Consider the following 24,439-nt stretch of genomic DNA (forward strand, 5'->3'; position numbering starts at 1 on the left):
GCTCTGTGAAAACACCAATTTGTATGCGAATTGCAGCTCCTCCCAGGGCAGCGGGCTTACTCGCATGCCACAGGGTTTCATGTCAGGGAAGAGAAATTTTAGGTTAGGCTAGAATCTTTAAATTCTATTATACTTAAATTTTAATATACTCCCTTTCAAAGAAAAATATTGGAAATGAGAGTGTCAGATTCAAAAGCATTACTGAGGGTTGAGTGCAGGGAACTGTGATGTGTGCGTGAAGTCCCTTGCCTTGGTGGGATTCCGTTAAGTGAACCTGGAAAGCCCTAATGCATTACTCCCTGGTAGTAATGCAGAAGGCCTGGAAGAATTCCCCTTAGCTTTACTGGCACTGCAGTGGCAGAACACAATAGGCTGGAAGAAGCTAGAAATACAAACCAGCCTTCCTTGACCAGTGCACCCCACCTGCCCCACGAGGGGTTTGCTTCTGCCCCGGGGGAAAACAGGTCATTTTAAATTCCAAGAAAGAGGTAGGGTTCTGGCTCCAACATTCATGCTCCACTCGTTGATCTCCCACCCGGAGTGGTGACTTAGCCTCATTCTATGTTTGGTGAAATGCCAGAGCTAATGTGCTCACCCATGCGCTACTGATGCCTTTCACAGTGACGTCTGCACTGTGTTGCTAGGCAACCAGACATAGCCCAGCACAACCTGGAGCTATGAGCTTGGGGCTGGCGGGCAGGCAGCCCCTCTGGCGCCAGCGCAGCTGTACACAGGTGGCGACCCAACCTTTGCCTTGCTGGCCTGCTGCCCATCTGCCCTCCCGGGTGGCGAATTAATATTGGATCGAACCTGCAGACTCGTCTCTGGTTGCTTTAAAGGCTTTTTGTGCTTTGACTACAGTGTTCCAAATTTCATTTTAAAAAGGTCAGCTTGCTCTGGCTCCTCCCTGAAATGGGTCAGGGTAAATTTAGACAAGATCTTTAGTGGCTCTGAGAATTCAATTCAGTTTGGACTTGATTTTTAAGGACACAGTGTTCTCAGGGGGGAGATGCTTCTGCTGTGATAGTTTGAGCTTTTGCTTTAACCTGGATGGTCTAGGAATCACCTTCAGGAATGAGGTCAAGATAAGAAGGCAAGAAATATTCTGAGGCTTTTTACAGGAAAAAACCCCTTCTGCTTTCAAAGTGGCATCAAAATTGCTAGCACAAGTGTCCCTACAAACCTGAGGCCCATAACTATGGGGGAATTCTACCTTAGCGAAACTGTGTGTACCTCTGGATTCCCATATAGAACAGCTTATTGGCTTTGCTCTAGTTGAATGGGAACTAGGATAGTTCTTGGCACTGTTTTCATGTCACTTCACATAGCAGTGAAAAATCAAATGCTCATATCTAAATAAAGGAGTGGCAGGATAATGGAACTATTCCCCTTCCCCAGGACATCCCTATTAATCCTGGTGCTGCCCCCCACCAAAGTCATAGTTTCAGTTCTGACTTACACAGGTGGGGGACAAGGGTCCTGGGATCATGCACAAATGACCCCTCTTTAGTGATGAACACACATTGTAAGTAAATAAAGTAGTTGTGCTTCTATCTGAGGGTGCCAGATGGCCCAGGCCATCCTGTGTTCTACACTTTTTCCCACTTATTGGGTCAAAGAATTATATTCCAAGCTGTAGAAATTTTTCAAGCAATTTCCCTTCTTTGCTGTAATTCCTGCAGCAAATATAAACAACATATCACCAGTTCATCCTTCTGTGTCGCGAGTTATGTGGGGATTTAGCAGGCCATAAGGTAGCATATTAATACAAGAAACAGTTGTAGGTAACCATTGTTTTTTGAAAATACATTGAGAAAAGGATTCTGGTGAAGTAGATCAGTTGAAGCTATTTTACAACCTCAAAAAGAGACTAAGTCAATGAAATTAAAGACATGATTTTGTCTTTTGATTTTTTTTTTTACATCATTGTTCATTTTTAAACAATATTTGCTTCCCCCATCCCCTCAGGTGTAGTCCCCATAGAGTTTCCTTCACCAATGCACCCGTGCACCATCACCTCAGTCCCCTGTGCTACTCCCTCATCCTCTCTGATCCCTCTCCTGCCTCCTCCCCTGCAGGATGTCTCTGGTTTATAATTGTCTGTTTTTGTTTTGCTGTGTTTTGTGTTATTATTTTTTTACCCTGATGTATTATTTGGTTCCCCTATATTCCTCCTATAAGTGAAACCATCCAATATGTTTCTTTTCCTTCTCACTGATTTCACTGAGCATAATTCCTTCTAGCTCCATCCACATTGCTGCAAATGGTATGATTTACTAAGCTCCAAGGCAGAAGCAGGTGAGCTGAGGTTGGCCCGGGTCTACCCAGCCTAAATTTGTCCCATCACTGAGCCAATTCAACCTTTGCTCAGCCAAGGCAAGATGGTTAACAGTGTGGGGGTGGGGCAGTTGCAAACTTCTGCTCAGTGAAGCCTTGGCATGAGTCCTGCTTTGCAGTTATTACCAGGTGATCTTGAGGCACCAACCACCTTTCTGATTCCCTGATCAATTTCTTTAACTATTCATGTAGGACAATAACCTTGATTCACAGAATTGTGTATATAATTAAATGAAATGATGCTAAGTTTCCTTTCTTGAACAATTATATGGCAGGCACTGTGTTAACTCACTTATCTCATTTAGTCCTCACAGCCATCTTGTGAGGTAGCTGCTGTTGCTCTTTTTACAGAATGAGAGAATCAAGAGTGAGTAGGATGAGCCCCACAACACACAGTGCATTAGATTTGCACCCACATGTGTCTGATAGACCTTGGGAGCTCTGAAATCTGGTTAAGACTTACAAACAGTGCTGCAAAATAGATTCCAATTAGGATTAATCATTTATCTCCATGCCTAGGTCTCACCCCAGACAAAATGCATCAGATGGTCTAGGGTGGGAGGTAGGCGCCAAGGTTTTTTTTTTTTTTTTTTTTTTAAAGCCCCAGGTGATTTCATTGTACAGTAGCATTTGGGGCCACTAGGTCAATAAATTCTGCTCTACTGGTAGTTATCTATCCTGGCTGACAATAAAACTACCAGGGAAACATCTAAAATATGCTGATGGCCTAACTCAAGTGAGCCTGATATATTTGCTTGGGGGCAGGGGACTTATATTACTCTGATTCTAAAATACAGCCAGATAGAGCCTGCTATGCTCTTATAGGGAAGCATCCTCAGAAAATTGTTGTCATTAGAATTATGTATCACATGAAGCTAAGCAAGGATGCGCTTAAGGTCTCTTGCAATTTACACTTGTATTTCCCTAGGAAAATTACCGTTCACCTTTACCCACTTTGCTAGCTCAAATGAGGAATCAATCTGTACTTTTCCAATAACAAGTGTTTCCAGGAAGAAATAGAAAAGAGGCAGGAAGCAACATCACAGCACTATTTAAACAATTTACTCCTGCCTCACATAGTAGTCAATTAGTTCAATAAAAAGCACAGCTCTACCAGTAAAAAGCACAGCTCTACCAGTAAAAAGCTCTTAGCTAAAGGGACTACAAGTTTATTTTATTATGTATTTAAAGAATTTAAAAAGGAGAATAACAACTATACAGTTATAAGTGCTTTTATTTCTTTGTAAACATGAACTTGTCTTTTCTATGCTGTGAAACTTTGATCTTTTTTTGATTTCTTAATATTATTTATACATGCATTTCCATTTGTTGACAGTTATTCCAGACAGGATGGGCTAGTTATGCTGCTTTAATAAACAATACCTGAATCTCAGTGGCTTAACCCAATAAGGACTTATTTGTTCTAAATACGCTGTATATTTAAAGTGGGTCTGTGTATGACATTCAGGGCCCCAGATAGACATATACTTCCACATCTACCAAGCTGGCAAAGGGACTATGGTCAGTGGTGTTGCCCCTGCAAACTTCCAGCAGGATGAGACACATGGGCCTTTGTTCACATTTCACTGGTAAAGAGCCACATCCAACTTCAAGGAGGGTAGGGAAGTATGATTTTATTATATGCTCAGGAGTAAATAGAATAGTCATGAACAGGTTTTTGTTTTTTGGTTTTTTTTTTTTGGGGGGGGGGGAACCCTCGCCGGCGACCAGGGAATGAATCGGCGCTCCAGAGGCTGCCGGCAGCCTCGCAGCCCAGTGCTCAAAACCTGCGACACCAGGGGAGGCCCGTCATGAACAGTTTTAAAGACTAACAGGTTTATATCTATCTCACTTTTATTAACACTATCCTGAGAATGTTGACACGTGTCCAGATCTAACTCACAAGTAAATAGGTGTGAACTCACAACAGGGTAGTGTAGATGTGACTGTTGATATCACTATGGGTTTGACAGTGAGTCTTTTAGTGAAACAAGATGCTGGAGAAGATTGTGTGCTGAGGAAGGCCTTATCTGGTGCCCCTGCTTGGACGCTCATGCACGTGGGCACCATTATCATGGCAATGCTCCACTGGGATGGATGGCAGGGTTCGGGGTCAGGATGGATGAGATACTTTTCTCCCTTTGGTTTTCCTTCCAATAAAGCTTAGCTTGGTGTTATATTCAATCAAAAATACTAGTCTGATATACAAAACTAGTTGACAATAATTTTGAATCTCTCTTGTAAAATTCTAAAGGAATTTTACATCCATAACCTAGTCGGTACTTTTTGAAGTTCTCTCTCTTACTTTCTTCCTTCTCCTTCACCATTTGCAACTGGAGAAAGCTGATGCATCCAATAAGACTCACCACACAGGTAAGTATAAGGTTTTCTTAGACCAGCAGAATTAATACCTTGTATATGCTCATTCTGTACTTACATACACTATTACAGCCTCATCATTCTGTGTTAAAATGTGACACATAGGGCCTCCCCGGTGGTGCAGTGGTTGAGCGCTGGGTTGCGAAGCTGCCCGCAGCCTCTGCGGCGCCGGTTCGATCCCTGGCTGCTCCCCGGTCACCGGAGGAGGGCCCCACATGGCGCGCAGACCTCTCCTGCCGCCCGCTGCTCTCCTCAGCAGTGTGCTTCATTTGTCTGCCTGTTATGCTCTCCCCTCTGGCTCTGGTGAATTCTCTCACCCTCCCGCGCTTCTGACTGTACCCAGTGCATGTATAAAACAAAAACAAAAACGAACGAACAAACCAACAAACAAATAAATAAATAAAACATGCTTCTATAAAAAAAAATGTGACACATATAATCACTTACATTCATACTTGCTCTCAGGGACTATTCTAGGTACTTAACAAATGTTATATTATTGAATCTTTGTAACTTCCCTATTAGGTGACAACTATTTCCGGGGGGTGGGGGGTCATTTTTGCAGAGGAGAAAATAGAGTCAAGGGTATAGATGCCTTTCCTGGGGTGCTTGATCAGAAAGCAGTAGAGCCAGATTTGGGCCCAGGAGGTTGGACTCCCTTGACTAGGTCCTGAGCTTTGTAGTAGCAGGACGTGGCATTTATGTTTGCATTCCCACAGGCCTATCCCAGGCCTTGCGCTCCAGGAGTGTGTGGTAGGTGAAGGAGCCCACTATTTAAATGTGTTGATGGACCATAACTTGATTAGCCTGTTTCCAAATTTAACCATGTAATTTGTGCTGTTATGAGTCTATTTTACAAATTACATTGACTTCACTGAAGTTACTTGGGGTAAATTCCCACAAGTGAAATGACTCAAGAAGTATCATCAGTTTTACCGATAATTACTTTTTACAGCATCACTTTCTAGAAATTTAGAATTTAGAATTCTACCAATTATTTTTTGGTACACCTATTGCATCATAGTATCTTCAGTGCACTGTTTTAAAAAATTACATATATGGGCCTCCCTGGTGGCGCAGTGGTTGAACACTGGGTTGCAAAGCTGCCCGCGGCCTCTGCGGCGACGGTTCGATCCCCGGCTGCTCCCCGCCACTGGAGGAGGGTCCCACATGGCGCGCAGACCTCTCCTGCCGCCCGCTGCTCCCCTCAGCAGTGTACTTCGGTCCTTCTGCCTGCTCTGCTCCCTGCTCTGGCTCTGGTGAATTCTCTCACCCTCCCGCACTTCTGACTGTACCCAGTGCTTGTATAAATAAATAAATAAATAAATCTTTAAAAAAAAAAATTACATATATGGGGGATCAGTGTGGGCAGGGGTTGATGAATGATGACTACTGAATTCGCTTCACAGCTACCATGGGGATGATGAGGTTTGGGCTTCTGGAGTCCTGTTGAAATTTATTAGCTCCCTGGGAAGTTATAAAAGCACCCATCTTTGAAATGGAGGGGGTTCTTTGAATCTATTAGAGGGAACTGGGCCTTGGAAAAACAATGCTGGCACTTTTTGTGTTCCTATAACGGTGCCTCCAGCCCTCAGAACCCGCAGTTGTCTCCTATAAAGACAATTTTAATAAGCAGGAACTTACTTTTACTAAATTACAAATGATTGATAATAGCTCAAAGGTATCAATTTCCTGTTGAAGAAAGATTAGACAGTCAAAACAAAATAAAATGAAACAAAACAGGAACGAGAACCCGGCTGTATGAATGGCAGGGGCTGAGGAGAGAAGACCAGGTCATCCTGGCTCAAGGCCACTGTCTAGACAGCTGGCCCAGCTTGAGATGCAGCAAAAGAATAAATAAGGGCTCTGATCTGCTTTTATCTCAAGAACTAGTGTCGATTCTGGAATTTGGCACTGAGGCTCAAGCACTCTCAGCGGCAGGTTCTAAGGCCCAGTTTCCATGTCCAGCATGGGGCAGGCCTGGTGGTGGGGATGCTAATAATAACAGCAGGAGAAAAACTGTCCAAGCCACTATTCTCTGAATCAACACAGCAGTCGTTTATTGGGAAGTCTTCCAGGCTTGTTTCTCAGTAGACTTCTAAGCAAGTAACTTCCTTGCTTAATGTATGTCAGTGGATTTTTCCCCCACCCAGCATAAAATCCAAACCCATTCTTGTGAACCATGAGGGTCTCCCCCAAGCTCCCCCTACACTTACCCCCTTACCCCCTTGCACAGGCCTCAGTGACCTTCTTTTGCTTTGTGACACACACCAAGCTCACGCCATTTCCCCAATCCAACTTTGGAGCAGCCATTCTCTTTGCTCACAGCTGCTTCCTTTTCAGGTCTCAAATCAGATGGTCTCCCCAGAGAAGTCTTAGTTTTCCTCCATCACATTTACACCTATTGCTAATGTGTTCTGTCGCTAGAAGGGTTCCTGAAAGAAGGAGCTTATCTTTTTTATTCATCTCTGGTGACCTTACTCTTAGTACAGTTTCAAGAACACAGTAGGTACAAAGTAAACCTTAATCTTTACAACCTGGGAAGTAGGTATTATTACTGCCATTTTCAAATGAATATTAAGGGGATGGCCTAAGGTTACCTGCTTTAAATGTTCATACCAGGATTCAAGTTCCGATTTTTCCATGCTGTCCCACAGTGATTCTGGTGACTCAGTGTGTGTTAAAGACCCAGGGTCATCAAATTCATTCAGACAGCCAACTTGCTCATGACTCAGCCTGATCTCCTGCTCTATTAGTTCCCAAGGCACATACCATTCAAAGAATGATGCCGCAAGGACTCAATGCAAATCAAAGAAATTCATAACAAGTATAAGACATACCAGTGGCCTCTTAAAACAACTGTTTAAGAGTTAGAGATGTCAAAGTGTGTCAGTTATGTAAACTGATTGAAAAGTGTCCTGATTAGTCATTGTGAATTGCTTCCTTTTGAGAAATTTCCAGGGCTCTTTAAGGTAACCAGGGGGTTTTCTTTTTTCCTTTCCTTTCCTTTTCTTTTTTAAATAGGTACGTGCTGATGAATGGATCAACAAAATGTATGACATCCATGCCATGGATTATTCAACTACATGAGGAATGGAGTGACATGTATTACAATAAGAATGAACCTTGAAAACACTATGGCAAGTGAAAGAAACCAGATGAAGAAGGCTGTGGACTGTCTGATTCCATTTACATGTAATGTCCAGAATAGACAAATCCATAGTGACAGAAAGCAGATTTGTGGGTGCCACAGGCTGAGGGAGTGACTGCTTAAAGCGGATTTCCTTTTAGGGTGATAGAAATGTTCCAGGAGTGTTCAGTGGGGGAGGATTGCACAGCATTGACAATGAACTAAATGCCACAGACCTGTGCACTTGAAAATGGCAAATGTTATATGTATTTATCATAATAAAAAATAATCAGTGAATTAGAAAATAGGAAATGACAGTTGCACATCTCAGTTACTTTTTGAATAAACTATGCATACCTCTGGCAAGATTAATTTTTAAAAAGCAGGCAGAGCACACATACACAAATAAATAAGATATAATTATGATATGCACAGATATAAAAGCACATAATCTTTATTTAACCTTTAACATAAGGAGAGAAAAAGGAATGGGTGGACCCTGCCCAGATTGCCTGCAGTGTGATGGGAAACAGCCATTGCCCTGTACACAGGGCGTGATAGGGAGTGAGGCCATGTTTGCGGAATCTGCTTCTGTATCTTTCTTTAGCACATAAAAGCAGATGGCACATTAACGACGCTCACGGATATATAAACAGACGCTTTGTGGGCCTTTTCACAGCTGTCCTTCCTTCAGAGGCCTGCGTTCTCCACTTCGCTGCCGCGGCGTTCATTTGGACAGCAGTGTAGTGGAAAGTGATTTTGGCCTATTGCTTACCTTTGAAAAAGTTGCAGTGGTTCTGAGCAAACTCCATACAGGCTTTGTGGACTCCACCCCCACTCCATCAAGACACTGGGAACTACAAATCCCATGATCACCAAAGGAAAGGTTGCAAAGACCTGAGGGCGGAGTTAAGCAACTAGGTTCTTGGTTTGAGTATTTAATTGGCCGTGTGTGTGTGTGTGTGTGTGTGTGTGTGTGTGTGTGTTGGGGGGTGCGTGGAGGGGAAGGGTTGCCTCTCTTGGCCACGCAGGGTGCTTGGTTTTTCGCCAGCTTGATGGGTCATTGGGATTCCAGGTCAGCAGAACGGGTAGGACGCATTTACGAACTTCTCTCCCTCTTTTTCTCCCTGAGTTATTTATTTTCTCATTTCCCCTTCCCTTGTAAATAAACCTTTTATCAACCTTTTGTGTGTGTCTGCAGTTTAGCATTCATAAGTCCCCTTTAATAGCACGGGTGAGGACCCACAATCAGGCAACCCATTATATCGGGGTCACTCTGTAACAGTTCCAGCTCAAGAATACATATGTCCAGTATTAAGAAACTGGATGGCAGAAGTTTCAAGTCAACTTTCAAGGCGTGGCTGCCCCAAAATGCGGCTTGATTTCCAGCAAGGTTAGCACATTCTTGCTCAAGTTTGATGGACATATGGCCTCCTCCTCACGCCTCTGTCCCTGCTGTGCTCCATCAGATAACCAGTACCTGCTCTCACACTTAAATCCTCTCACCTTTCAAGGTCCAACTCAAGGCCCACTTAGAGTTTATACCACATTATATTTCCATTTTTTCTTTTGTACCTGCAAAATGTGTCTCCTATAACCAGACAGCAAGTTTTCTGGTGCTGAAACCTCTTGTAGGCATGGGGTACCCACATTCAGACACAGCCTTCACTGCCCTCAGACACCTATCTCCTCTACTCTAGCAGTTCCCCGATTTTCCTCTGCTGAACCAATCTGACTGGCACAGGGTGAGGCATGTGAATTAGAGCAGACCCACGAGATTTGTCAATGCTATGGTTTTTGCAGGACCTTTTTGCTCTAGGAGCTGCTGGGACATATTGTTGCCAGCTCTTGGGTTGCTTGTCTGAGAATAAAGCCAAGAGAGAATCCTGTTGGGCCTGTTTGGAGCTCTGAATTGTCATGTGCTTAAGGCTAGGGCTTTGACATTTACGTGCCAACAATTTCCCCTCTTACTGCTGGCTGGTTGCTTCCAGTGGAAAGAATGCTAATGTGCCTCCCAGCATTTGCCGTGGGCACAGAGTAGGCACAAAAGGAATATTTGTTGGCAGTTAGTTTGCAGCTATGTCTAAGGAAAGTAAGTGGATTATTTATTAGTTGTATGAGAAATTGTTATCGTGGTAAAATATACAGAATGGTCATCATTTAGTTTTTTTAATTTAAAATTATTTTATTTTATATAATTCTTACATCATTTTTCATTTTTTGCACAATGTATGCATTTTCATTTTGGTTATATTCCCCATACAATTCTCATCCCCCTTATTTTGACCCTAATCCCTTGTTGATTTTGATTTTTTCTTTATTATAATAAGTCATTTTCCTGGTCCCTTATTTAGGTTTTCTAAATTCCTGTTATGAGTGAGACCATCTGGTATTTTTCTTTTTCTTTCTAGCTTATTTCGCTGAGCATGATTAAAAGATATGCGTTCAAGAGCTGGGGTGTAGGCCAGAGGTACGGGGGGTGAGAGGATTCACCAGAGACAGAGTGGGGAGCAGAACAGGCAGATCTACTGAAATACACTGTGGAGGGTTGCAGTGGGCGAGACAAGAGAGGTCTGCTGCACCATATCTGGGGTTCAAACTCATGCTGCAGTGGCTGCAGATTGCTTCTGAGTGCTGAGACCTAACCCCTTGCACCATCACGGAGGCCCACATCATTTAGTTTTTTTAAGGGGAGAGTACAGTGGCATTAAGTACATTCATGTTGTTGTACAAACATTATCACTATCCATTTCCAGAACTTTTTCAACATCCAGCCCTGACACTCTGTCCCATTGGACGATGACTCTCCATTCTTTCCTCTGCCCACCTGCTGGTAACCATTATTGTACTTTCTGTTTCTATGAATTTCTCTATATACACTCATGTGAGTGGAACCATATATGTCACTTTTGTGACTGGCTTACCTTACTGAGCATCATGTCCCCAAGTTTCATACATATTGTGCCATGTGTCAGACTCTCCTTCCTTCCTAATAATATCCCATTGTATGCATGGGCCACATTTTTTTTTTTTATTCTTTCACCCAATGATGGACATTGGGACTATTTCCACCTTTTGGCTATTTAAATAATAATACTGTAATCATGTGCCTGCAGATATCTGTTCCAACCCCAGCTTTTATTTCTTCTAGGTCTATACCTGGATGTAGAATTGGTAGATCAGTTGATAATTCTACTTAACTTTTTAAGGAACTGACTTTCACGCATTCCAGGCAGTGTGCTCATTTCTCCATACTCATCAAACAGTGGTTACTTTCCATTTATTTGAAAATATTTAAGTTAGAAGATGGAATTGTAAGAATGCTGGTTATGAAACTTATTCCATTGGTCTGTCTAGAAACACTGAAGTTCCGCGGTAGCACAGTTTATCATTTCTCCTACACTAGATCAAATACTAACAGACTTGGCTATATCCCAGTGTTAAGGACAGAGAAGTCTGTTCTGGAGTTCTGGTTAACCTGGTTTCCTAAGAGGGTAGCAGGAGAGATGCCAGGCATATCTGCCTTGTGGATAACCTCTTTTCTTATACCGCCTGAAGTTTTGACTTTTTCACAAGAGTGAAGTTGCCCTTGAATGTGCCCCCCTGGGACCCTCAGAGAGTTCAGTGAAATGGCAGTAGAATCATGTGCTCTAGGTGCATTTCCATTAACATTAGCAGACGGTATCTTTTCACACCCTCTTCCCTGAACCTTGGAAAACTTTTGCTGGAGTCCTCAGGAAAAGATTGTGGGCATGGGAAACACGAGATCAGGGACCAGGCTGCCATCTTGTAAAGGCTTTATTTCTACTTCATCATCGTCTCATACAGACTCCGAGGCAACAGCCTTCGTTTCAATTTAGTATTCTCATGAATTTTTTTGTAGTGTTTTTCCTTACACACACACAAAAAAACTGAGTAAACACTGTATATTGCCAGTTAAATCCTTTAACAATAATTTTAAAATGCCGTAGCTGTTGTATCATCAATGCAAGAGGACAACAATAAAAGTACAGTACAAGGGAATCACAATGTTTTACAGTGGACAACAACTCACAAGGAGGCAATGGTGAGACCACGTGGGGTAATGTACATGCACACAGGTGCTTCGAACCTGAAGACGTGCAGGTCGAGGAGGATGTATGGATTATACAGAGAATTCTGTAAGCCCAGTGAGGACTCTGTACCTTTTCAAAAAATGCTGTATCCTTTCCAACATATAGGATCTCTGTCCTGTGTACTGGCTTCATGGCTTTTTTTTTTTTCACTACAAAATGTTCACTGAATCAGACAGTCTGAAGCATTTCAAAAATTCTGAATAAGAACACTGACAAAATAAAATTAACTTAAAACACTGGAATCCAACGTGGGAAACAAATCAAACCAAAATGTAACAGTGCAAATTTCAACAGAGAGGCAGTCAGTATTGGGAGCAAGGGTTCAGGATCTCTTAAAATGTACATCTTTAAAACTTTTATATTTTAAATTTATTTATATCTTATTTACCTTTTTGTTTAATATACTGTGTAAAAAAGATGGAGACAAAAATAGTTTTCTGAGCTATGAAAAAAATTATTACAGGCACGTTTACTGTTTCATTCTAGAAACATCTCAGTTTCACAGGTTGAACATTCAGCAGCTGTGTGTTTTTTAAAAAACATTCTTTGACCTTGGGAAAACTAGCTCTCTCCTTTTGGGCAGAGTTTGATTGATGACAATGGTGTGGTTTTGCAAATTACAGTGAATTATTCCGGGATAATCCATGCAAACTTGCATCACGTCACAGGTGTGGTTTCTCCCCGGGCGGCTCCTCATCGCCCAACTCCTCCAGGGAGGTCGGGTCTCCGGGTGACAGAGCCAGTGAGGCAGTGGGGGGATGTGGGGCCCAACGGGATGGAGGGCGACGGTTTGCTGGTCTCTCGGGCCTGGAGAAGCAGGGTTCTAGGGATGGAGCTAGTGCGGAACAAGGTAGTTCCTTCAAAGCCAAGAAAGAGAAAGACAGTTATTGAGACCCACAGCTCCAGCGGATGATGTCCCGAGCATTTCTCAACAGATAAAAGTTAGATGCAATAGCCAGGGGCAATTTGTGAAAGTTAGTTTTTCTTTTGCTCATGGAGAGTAACTTAAGATGGTAAGGAAAGAATTTAGCAGGAATGCTCAGTGCTGGCAGTGATAGGAAGATATCAAATCATGATTAAAATATGGATGGATGGGAGATGGGTATGTTTACACAGTGTTTCAGAATAAGGCTGCAACAGATGGAAGGTGGGGACAGTCATGTGGCTGTGGTTGCCATGGTCTCTTTTGACCCAGTTGATCCCGTGCCCTTGACCCCCCCTGAATGACCGAGTCAGCTCCAGTGGCACCCTGTTGTTGGAGGTCAACCTCCCTATATCTCGGTCTGCTGGGCACCCATGAAGGGACCTGTGATTTCACCCAGCTGTTAGCAACAGACTCTGTTGCTGTTTATTCCAAATAAACTCCTACAAGATGGAAAAAATGCTGCTGGCAGAAATTTTAATTTAGGTCTAGTTTTCTTTAATGATTCTTCCTTGTGAAGCTCTATGTGCTTGTGTCGAAGGCATCCTACACATTCCAGGGACAGAGGAGGTGAGACGCACTCAATCCTGGTAAAAATCACTTACAACTCTCTCAAGGGCCACTGCTACTTTTTTTGGTTTTCAAGAATGTTAAGCTACTTGTCTTTAGTTTGCATGTTAGGAAACAAGGACACACAAACTTGGAAACTGCCGGCACACAGAAATGTGAGAAGCGGCGGCAGGAGTAGACAGTGAGTTCTACAGGCTGGAACCTGCCTCCTCAGATGATACTCACACAAATAAGGGCTGAGATGGAAAACCACTGCAATGAGCGATGATGGATGAAAGACCCTCAGAGCCAGGCGGGAAGTGATTGGAGGAGTTAAAGAGATGTGACAAGCAACTGTAAAGACCAGATGAGGCAAGACAGCAGCGCAGGGGAGGGGCAGGAAGATGGCTGGCCATGATGTCCAGGGGAAATGCGACGAGGGAGAGGGCAGGCAGAAGGTGGAGCACAGAGCACACTGGGCGCTTCTGGAAGAGTGATGGAGTGAGGTGGATCCCCGCCTCTCTGTGGGGTCAGCAGGAAAGAAGCATCTACATGGGGGCTACTCAATGTTCCCTGACTCTTGCGGCTGCTCCTTTCTGTGACAAAGGGGAAGCCTCATCAGCAAAGCACTTATGCTAATGGGAGCCATGACAACCAGAAATATCTCATCTGCTGAAATGAGAACCAACCCGAACTAAGGCGGGGGAGCTGTGTCCTCACCTCACCTCCGCCCAGAGCATGAGGGGACGCGTGGGCTACTATTTTGTCTTCTGGTTTCTGCGTTCCTAGTATTGTGAAAAAAAGTGTGTTAATATAGTTTGTTGTGTGTTTTGTGTTGTATATGGAGTATAATTGTGTTTTTGTGTTAGTTTGTGTTATGTATGAGTGTGATGTGTTCTTTGTGTTTTGTAGTTTGTGATTTTTGAGTGTACATTGTGTATACATGTCTGTTGTATAGTTTGTGCTGTGCGTGAGTGTCAATTGTGTGTGTGTTGTTGGTTGTGTAGTTTATGCTGTGTGGAGTGTCTGTGTTGCGTGCTGGGGAGGCACACACTGCTGATACGGAATGAGAAATGCCATGTGACTGTGAGCTCAAGGGCGTGACCAGTTACTTAGGGACATAGCGCAGGTCAGTGAATGAGGCCATCCTTTCTCTGAGAAGCCCCTGCAGTGGGCTGCATGGGCACTTCATCTCTGGAGCGCCTCTTTGGAAATGGCTTTCCAGATACATTCTTTGTCATTTTTCATGGGGGCACATCTTTAGTCTTTGCAAGTCAACTGTACTTTTGTACTGAGTGCTTTGAGTAAGGCCAGTGGATGTGGGTTCAGTCAAAAACAAAGGTAGTGTTTTCTTGGAACCTCAATTCAGACTCTGAAGGCAATTCTGCAAGAGAATTATTTTGGAGCAGGGATGGTTTTGTTGCTTATTCTTCAACAAATATTTGAGTGAAGAATGACTCAAAGACCTGCACAGGCTAGACAGCTGGGCCAGCAGCACAGCCCCCCTCTCCTGACTCCCAGGACATACTGGCCTTAAGCTGCATGAGAGAGGCAAACTGGGCAGGATCTCCGTAACCTGAGAGCCTTTCTTCACACTGAGCCATCACCACCTGGAGGGGAGACAGGCACGTCAGGCCTGCCAACCGTCCCTGCAGAGGGACCCTGGGTTGTGTGGCTGGACTTCATCTACCTGGGCTCAGCCTCGATTCTGAGTGTCAGATGCCAAACCCGAGATACACAGCGATCTGTGCAGACAGTTTGGGAGGAAGTAAGAGAGCACTTACGGCGTGAGGCAGGCAGGGCTAGATCCCCAGGGGGCGGTTAGTAAGACAGTTTGGTTCTGGACAGAACAGACAGAGAAAGAAAAAGCAAGTAGGTTGGAAAGTACTTTTTTTAAAAAAGAACAGTGTGCATTCCTGTCTTCCGCGGCTATCCAGGGGAGGAGGCACCTCACCCCGAACTTCTAGAGAGCGCCACTTCCGTTTTCCATTCTCCCCCAGTGCCCTTTGGCATTTAACATTTCAAACACCCTGTGGCACAAAGAGATGGACATCTGCACAACGCTGTGTGTGAGCAGAGGCCTCTGAACAGCCGCTTGTTGATTCACAATGATAGAGTGAACCCTGCTCATACTAAAAATTTCCCCTCATGAATTTTCCACTTAGCCGTGGGAGGGAAGAATAGCATTGCATTTCCAGATTATTCTTTTCTTCAACCAGAACTCTTCCTCTCTGCATCACTGCATGGGTGCAATGGCTTCAAGAGAAAAAGAGTAATAAGTAGCCCGTGGGGTGGAAGTAGGGAGAGAGGGGGCTTCCTGTTGAGTGTGTTTCTAGTACGGGGACACCTACATCACCCTTGTGTCTGTCTGAGCACACCTAAAGGGAAAGATTCCATGACAGGGTGCTCAGAGCAGGTTGGTGATCTGGGGAGAAAAATCAACCAGAACTACTACATAATTTATGGAGTGGCAGGAAGGGGCCTCCAATGGGCCTCAGATAATAAGTCAATTCAGTCAGGAACAAGTCCCCTGGAATCTCAACAAGCAAAATCGCTACAGTGAAGGAAAAAGGAGCCCACGATATGTAAACACCAATGAATGCTCCACGCATGTGGTTAACCACTGAAATTGTGCTGTGCTCTCTTCAAACCAGCCAGCCATTTCTTTTGATAGCAAACCCACCAAATGAGGAGGAAATCTAAATAGGCACTTTACAGAGGACCAAAAGGTATTGGGGCCAGCTTTGACTGATCAAACCATTTTTGGGCCTGGGTGTTGTGATTTAGTCATTAACCCATTTTCTTTATATTATAGATTACTTAGAGCATTTTCAGTGACACATAGCATTATTTGATTCCTGAAAATTAATTTCTATTTAGCCTTTAATAAAAGTAGACACTACAGACATAGTCTGTTAATTCTTTGGGACAAATGCCAAATTCCCAATAGTTTTTCCAGAGCTCTAAAAAGACAGGACATTCATGCAACAGATCCTCCACAGCAGCAAGTCACTTACCTGAGGACCTCGGAGGGATGGGGGTAACAGAAGCCCACAGAAGACACCCTTTGTTCCTTGAGAACACTCAATCATGATATCTATCCCTTTCAGAACATGTAAAATAACTACCACAAATAGTTGTACCTTTGGCACATGCAGGTGATATATGATCACTATTAGGTTGAACCACATAGTATTTCAGCTCACTGGTAATTCCGCATGGTCTAACCTATTTCAGATTTAAACCACGTTTTACATTAAATATTTCTAGCTGAGTTAGACTCATAAACTAGCCATAATTTTTCCCCACTGTGGGAAATGTGAGGTTAAAGGTGGATCCAATGACACAGGAAACACTCCTTCCCCTTCCCATCACCTGTGAAGCCACGGATGCCCAGGCCACAGGAGAAGACGGTGGGGCTGCCTGGGAGGCACTTTCTCCCCTCTGACCCTCACCACCTGCTGCAGCTCCCAGCCTGGACAACCCTATGGGTGTCCGGATTCCACGGCCATGGAGTTTGTCTGTCTGGGCTTCTGCTGTGTCAGGCCTTACCCTCAAGTCTACATATGAAGCCACCAGCTGAACAGTATCTGACTGAGGGTTGGAAGACTTATTCTTTTACCACAAGGGGTGCAAGGCTGGCAGCACCCATTTTCACTCCCAGCAGTACCATTTGGCTGTGTTTTATTTTGCTTATTCTTGAAGTGGAGATGGGACTGTCTTAAAGTGGTGTGGCAGCAATATACCACGGGTAGGTAGGCGAGAACAGAAGTCAAGGTTGGCTGGTGAATAATACGAAGGGGGATCTACCCTAGTGACAATATGTGGTCACATGTAATGTGATAATAACATGTAATGTATAGGGGGACAGTATATCACCATGATGTATCAAGGTAGCATTCTGACCTTGTCCATTTGTCCTAGCAGTACAAACTCATCTGGTTGTTATTGCTAGGGGTTTTCATGCACAGAGAGGGCACGTGACTTGCATAATGTGAAGCTCACTCTGGAATCCAGGCAGTCTTGAAGCTCCTGATGAGATGTTCTAAAATCCACACAATCAGAGTCTCTGTAACACAACTCTGGCATCGACATATCTAAAGACCTTCAGCATGCAGAAAGCCCTGACACAACTGGCTGTCCCTTATACATACACACACACACACACAGATTCATGCAGAAAGAAGACAAACATACCTTCAAGTGAAAGGACCAGATAAACAGGTATATCAATCACTTAGACCAGAGACAAGAACCTGAATCAAACCCTGAGCTACTTCTTAAAGAAAACATCATCTTTATGTCCTCTGAAGATCACCAAAGACGCTAAAATGACGTTTTCTTTAAGAACTAGCTCATGTTCCTGTTCACACCATTCCCCCATAAACCCTGTATCTTCTGGCTCACAAGAGCCTATTACAGTCTCAGATTCCTGAAATCAAATGCTCCCATACAATCTGGGTTCAGAGGCACCCAGCAATTACACAGAAGATCAGTGGGGTGGGGGTACGGGACACTCATCATTCATTACCTCCATGGACCCTGGTTCAGCTTTGACTGTTTCTCTCGTGTGGCTGTCACTGTTAAGACTTGGGGGGCAGTGAGGAGCTTGCCTCCTCTCCTCCTTTAAGGCATGCTCCAACAGCTTCTTGTTGAGGATCCGGGCCACATTCTCGGCCAGTGTGTAGCCAGGGGGAGCAGATAAGTCCTGCCTCACAGGTGTGCTCTCTCCCCCTTCCTCTCTACATGTCTCTGAGCCAACCCCGATAGGGCTGGGTGACCGTCCCCGGGAACTGGGGCCAGTTTCTGGGCCTGGGTTCAGATCTGGCCGGGGTTCTGCTGAGCGAGACCGACTCCCAGCCCGCATCCCCTTTTGGAAGGGGTCCTGCACGACGGGACTGTGGTCAATGATGTTGAAAAGGCTGGAGAGGCCGTCATTGATGGCGGTGTGCACGGGGCTCTCCCGCGTGGTGGTGGAGCGGGCCCAGGCTGACTCGCTGCACCCTTTCTGGGCCAGCCCTGGGGAGGCCCTGTTATTTGGCTGGTCAGCTTTGGGGAGGGGCTTTCTCTGCAGCTTAGGAGACCCATACTTGGGGGAGCAGCATGTGCGTTCAAACTTGGCCTGTACTTTCTCAATGGCGGGGGCCACCTGCCTGCTCCTAAGTCCTCGAGAAGGAGATGACACGGGTGTGGCACCACCCCCCGCCTTGGGTGTGAGACACTTGTGGGGGCTGCTGGTGATGGCGCTGCCGCGCAGTGCTTCAGTCTGCAGGCCAACATTGATGGTCTGGATGGTCTGAGTCCCAGTTGTCCGGGACCCATTGGTCTGGCAGGCCATGTCTTTAACCAGCGGCTCAGTGGGTCCAGAGCAGATGGCATTCCTAACGGAGAAGGCCACCTCCTTCATATCGTCACTCATGTTCTTGGACATCTCCAGGCTGTGCAGTGGGGAGGCAAACCCCAGGGGGGCGCAGAGGGCGCTATCAAGGGGGCGGAGGCCTCCCTCCATGTAGTCTCGGGGGTGTCTGGAGGGGGCACAAGGCCACCTGCCAAGCATGTGTTCTGAGGGGCCCTTTGTGTCTTCTGTGCTCCCTCTGGCTCTAGTTGCAGAAAATGGGCACTCGGGGTCCAGCCGGCCCTTGCCCTCACTGCCTACCACAATGATGCTGTCCATTCTGCGGACTGCAGGGGGGCTGTGCAGCACCCTCACCCCAGATGGCTCGGCACGGATGTGGCTCCTCAAGGGCTGCTTCTGGCAGTGCTCCGGGCTGGTCATGGTGTCCGTGGTCATGGTGACACTCGTGGTGAGGTACCAGGAGGAATCGGCAAAAGACTCGGCACTGGCCTCCTTCCCTGCCCACCCTGCCTCGGTCCTGTCTGCCCAGGGGTCCAAGGGTCTCTCATCCCAACTCTTGCTGTTGAACTCCTCGATGTACTTCAGGTCATCAGGGGACAGGGGTGGCGTGATGTCCTCCTTGTTGCTGGCAGCAGGCAGGCCCTTCTCTGGCAGGAAGGGAGACACGTCCATCAGGCGCTGGAACTCAGACATGGAGGACACGGACACTGCCCTGGGAAAAGTGGGAGAAAAGACATCAGCTGCCCACCGGTCAGGGGAGACTGCTCACCTGAGGCTCCGACCCTACCCCTGACCCCCCACCAGGAGCACCTGCTATGGGGTTTTCCACCTGAGCGCTCATCCAGCTATTGGATGATCCCTGCTCCTAAGCTGATCCCGTGGATATTTAGTGAATTTTTACGGTTCTGGAATTGTTCCAGGAGCCTTATATTGGTCAGCTCTAATAAAGACAACCCTCAAATACTGTGGAAACAAGTGGAAGTGGGATTATGGGCAGTCATAACTAAATTCCAAATCCACTCTGGAATAGTTTCAATGAAGTTAACCTACAGACCTCCATAGGAAGAAGGAAAGCCTGGCTGTGGCCTGGCCTCCCCATCTGCTGCTGAGTTTCTAGTTCCAGGCAGTATGGCCATTGCCCCTGCTACAGACATGAAAACCACATTCTGATCCCAAACCAGCTAATGGTGGGGTTGGGGGATGCCACAACAAAATAGCTATAATCTGAAGTCTTTTTCAGCCATCAGCCTCACCCTCCATTGGCCTCATAAGCTAACAACCCCTAAAGGCCAAATGGAAGATGTAGAAGAAGGAAGGGGAACACTAATCAGACTGGCAAATAATTCCAAATACTATTTCATATAGAAATTATATCTGGCCATGCTTCAATCCACCAACAGGGTTCAATGCTTGCCTGCCCCCCTGCTCCCTTTTTTCTAGCCAGTCCTCTTTTTGTTCTTGCTTCTGAAGCAGTACTGGACAAGAGGAAGACTCTGGCAGACACACACATACAACAGAAGAGTGAAGTTATACAATAGGTGAGCTAAAGCAACAGCTACTTGGGGTAAGTGGCTGCCTGTGAGGTGCAGATTTATTTTTTAATTTTTTTTGCACATTTTGATGTAGAGTTCTCATTATCTTAGCACTTTTATTCAATATATATTGATTTGATGTGAATTTACTGACTGCCCCCTATAGGCTCCCTCCTATAGTACCTTATGAGATGCTGGGGGTTCCAACACAGTAATCAGGGGTCTGCTGGAGCACTCAATAGCTTGTCAACCTACCCAGGGTAAGGAAGAGGCTGGGATTGACCAGGTCTGCTAGCTCAGATCCTGGGTCCTCCTCCTGAAACCCCTCCTGGGATGGGACAAGGAGGTGAGATACATGCAGACAGACTGTCTCTGCAACTAGACCCCATTCTCCTAGAACATACGAATTCCCCCTACACCTGCAAAACCTAGCGTTCTAGACCAGCTCAGGCCATGATAAGGAGGTCCCAGACCACTTGCAAGGACCACTCCACCACAGCACCATTCATGGCAGCAAGGTTAAAAATGGGGTTCCTATGACAAATGGGCTACAGTGTTGGCAAAGCTCTGGTGACTGCGGACATTGCCTCCACCTGGGCCATGTGCTCCTGTGGTCACCGCTATGGGGCAAGAGAGCAGGCTGCCAGTGCCGCTGTGACTTCTTGTTACTGTCACTAAAGCAAAAGTCAGTGGTATATCTTTGTTATAAACAAGCTACAGATCATTCACTGGCTCTCTGATTAGCAGAAAGCAGGCAATAACCAGCACTAGAAATAAAGGAGGTGGAAAGGACAGGCTGACTTGTTACTAGATCTAGAGCTTTCCAGAAAGCATGATTTTCCTCCTTTTGCCTCAAGTCTAAATAAGGGGTTACAGAGCTATAGTGAGCTTCAGCACATTGTTTCTTGGGGTGGGAGTGCACCGAAACCCCGGCCTTCTTCATGCTTCTTGAATGGAGCTCATCTACCTTGTTTCTGCCCACAGAGGAGCTGCTCTCGGGATTAAGTTGGTGACACCTGTGTGGGCACTTCATGCCTTGAGGACTTGGATGGATACCAGGGACTAGAGACTGTGTGGATGGAGACAGGAGGAGCATCAGCCTTAACAGTGGCCCAAGCGAAACAAAACAATGACTACAAAAGGCAGGAAGCATTGGAAAATATGCAGGGACTTGTAGACAGAAAACTGCCAGCAGTGCGGGAAAAGCGGCTGGCGAGGCAGACACAGACACTTTCTTACTTCAGACATTTTGAGGTATAATTCAAATTTTACAAGAGTAGATGGTTTTTTAAAATGAAAAGAAACAATGAAGACACATAATAAGTGTTGCAAGGAAACATGGAAAGGTTGATGGCTTGGAGAGCGTTGCCACACACCCTGATGGGGTTGCTGAGGCGGCGACTGTGAAGAAAGGAAAAAAAACGGGAGGCAGTCATGGTGGCTAAACTTCGAGCACTGCTGCTTCTGTGCTGGGCATTGATTTTTCAAATGTGTTTTCACACCTTTAAGCTGAAAAAATGTCTAAATACCTCCTGCATCACGAGAGGAGATGGGGCACAAAGCAGTCACATAGCACTCCAGGTCACACAGCTAGTTTGACATGGATCTGAACCCAGGCTGTTTGGCTCTGGAGGCTGAGCTTGAGGTGCTGCCCTATATTTTTCAGGATTGACTAACAAAGACAGGACTTGAAGGGCAGACACATACTATTCTAGGTGTTGGATGCATCTGATGAAAGGCAAAATGCAAAGAGATAGTAGTTAATGGACTCCAAATCATAGGAATATCACAGATGAGTTGATTTGACAATAGCAAATAGCAAACTGCCCTAAGAAGCAGTGTTTTCCATAAAGGGAGGGCTGTGGCAAATCCCTACTTTCTGCTCAGTTATGTAATTTTAATGTTTGAAGTGAAATATTTTTTTTTTATGTATCTTTCCAGGTACATAAAATCATCATCTACATCTGATACACACGATGATACATGTACATATACCTGATGATATACACAATCATCAGGATGCAGCTCATACCTATGAGCTGAAATCTATGATCATGAACATCAACACCTTTATATTTACTTCAAAGGTTATCACCGAGAAATATTTTAACAAATCTTTCTAGCAGAGCTTTGTGATGTACAGTATATAAAATGTCTAAGGCATAGCAAGGTGGGGCTTTTCCAGACTTTAAATTAGAACAGAGGGATTTCTGAACTTTTCAAAACCATTTAATACGATCGCTCCTTCATACACATGGCACACAACTACGGCTACACAAATCTCACACTAATGCTAACACACACACATGAAAGCAGCACGTCTGGCCTTTTTGTGGCTAGTAATATGAAATGCCATATTTATGAAATTCATAATAATAAAGCAACTACTCATTCCAAAGTCTTATGTTAGGTGTTTTGAACAGAGTGGCATAAAAGACAGCCGTGGCAAGATGGAATGTTAAGGCCAAAAGGTTTTTGTTTCAGCAGTCTACTAAAATTTTAATCTCACTTACCTTTGAAGATTTCCCTTGTGATTTTCTTCTTCCTATAAAGAAGAAATAAGTTCATCGGAATCAGTTAATTTTGGCTGCTGGGAGCTTTCAACATACTAACTGATTTGCTTCAGCCCAAAGAAAATACCATTTAAAACATACACGGGGGCCAAGGTTTGGTGTGGGGTGCTCTTGCCCCTACACCCTTTGAAGTACAATAATAAAGGGGTTGGAGCTTCTATAGCTCAGGGAGCAGCCCACATGAGTGAGAAAAACCAGCTTATAAACGTCACAGAGGAAGTAGCTCCCCTGATATGAATTTCAAAGGCAGCTTTTATAATGACCTAAATACAGCTGTGGTGTCCATGTATGTTGGCTGGATGGGGAGGGAAAAGGAGGGATGAAGGGCAGGTGAGGGTGAGAGGGAAACACCCCTTGGTTCAATTCCCTCAGTATCTAACACTGACCATGGAAGACACTGTGTATTCCTTAGGCTTGTGTGCTTTCTTGGTTTTAAATACTGCTGTGTAGAACTGGAGGCAAAGTTCGAGTGACTCCCCCTTGAGAAGAATGATAGCTGGGCTGCAGGGAAGAGCACAGACGCAAGATGCCTTAGGAGAAAACGCCCTTGTGCTGGCACATCTTAAGGAAGAAGTAGGGACCCTAGAAAGCCTTCAACAGTAAAGCAAATTCACTCTTTGGTGCATTTAATAGACAGGCATGCTTCCTCTATGGGGGAGGGGCCCTTGGCTCTGCCTAGGCATCTAGGCTGCTACTGTACTGGGACCAGGACAGTGCCCTGACCTGGGTTTGTTCTCTCTATGGTGAGAGGGGACCACGTGAGACCGCCAGTAGTTCAAACTGGGTAGAATATTGTGATGTCCTATTGACTAGATATGTACTGTTAAGGAGCTAGGTAGCTGAACTAAAATTTTCCTAGATTTCAACATTATTTGACATGAACTCCTCTTAGTAAGTGTTTGCAACAAGTAAATGACAGGTACCATCTTTACTCATTTCACCCACCCTCCACCCTCTTGAAAGTTGCTAAGGGAGTAGATCTTAAAAGTTCTCATCACAAGAAGAAAGTCTCTAACTATGCATAGTGACGTACATCAACTAGACTGATTATAATGAGCATTTCACAATATATACTAGTGAATAATTATGTCATACACCTGAAACTAATATGTTATATGTCAGGAATATTTCAATAACAATTTCTTAAAATAAATGATAGGTGCAATGATTGCTAAATGACTCATAATTAATGATTCCCACAGTTAAATTTTTAAAATCTAGTTTTAAAAAGGAAGTAACCAGAAAAATCTAATATTGTACCATGGAAATTTCAGAAGACAGCTCACCTATTTGCTGATCTAATTTAGATCAACACTTGGATTTCTGAATGTTCAACTTTTTGTCTTTTGCAACGAATAAGATATTTACGGAAGTATGCTATGTTTGGTGATGCTAGGCATTTTCTTTAAAACAGAACTTTTTTGGTTAATAGTAAGTTTTCTATGGTCAGGAAACTGTGCTATGATTTTAAGAAAAGTTGAAGATTATGCTTTCCAAGGCAATCTATTTCCTCCTACATGTTTTGTTGACTACTCCATTTGTGAGA

At 44.6% G+C, this 24,439-nt stretch overlaps 1 protein-coding gene across 1 annotated transcript in view; it reads right to left on the bottom strand.

Moving 5' to 3' along the window:
- Positions 1–12,623: 12,623 nt before the first annotated feature.
- The window catches only part of MTCL1 (microtubule crosslinking factor 1), a gene marked incomplete at both ends in the record, with an annotated part of 125,344 nt that continues 113,528 nt past the window's right edge, over positions 12,624–24,439 (bottom strand). The window contains 3 exons of the mRNA XM_084252675.1: positions 12,624–12,818; positions 17,964–19,500; positions 22,834–22,865. Of these exons, the coding sequence (XP_084108801.1) occupies positions 12,624–12,818; positions 17,964–19,500; positions 22,834–22,865 (1,764 nt within the window). The remainder of the gene's footprint in view (positions 12,819–17,963; positions 19,501–22,833; positions 22,866–24,439) is intronic.

The sequence above is a fragment of the Talpa europaea genome (assembly GCF_964194135.1).
Source record: "Talpa europaea genome assembly, chromosome: 13".
Taxonomy (NCBI): Eukaryota; Metazoa; Chordata; class Mammalia; order Eulipotyphla; family Talpidae; genus Talpa; species Talpa europaea.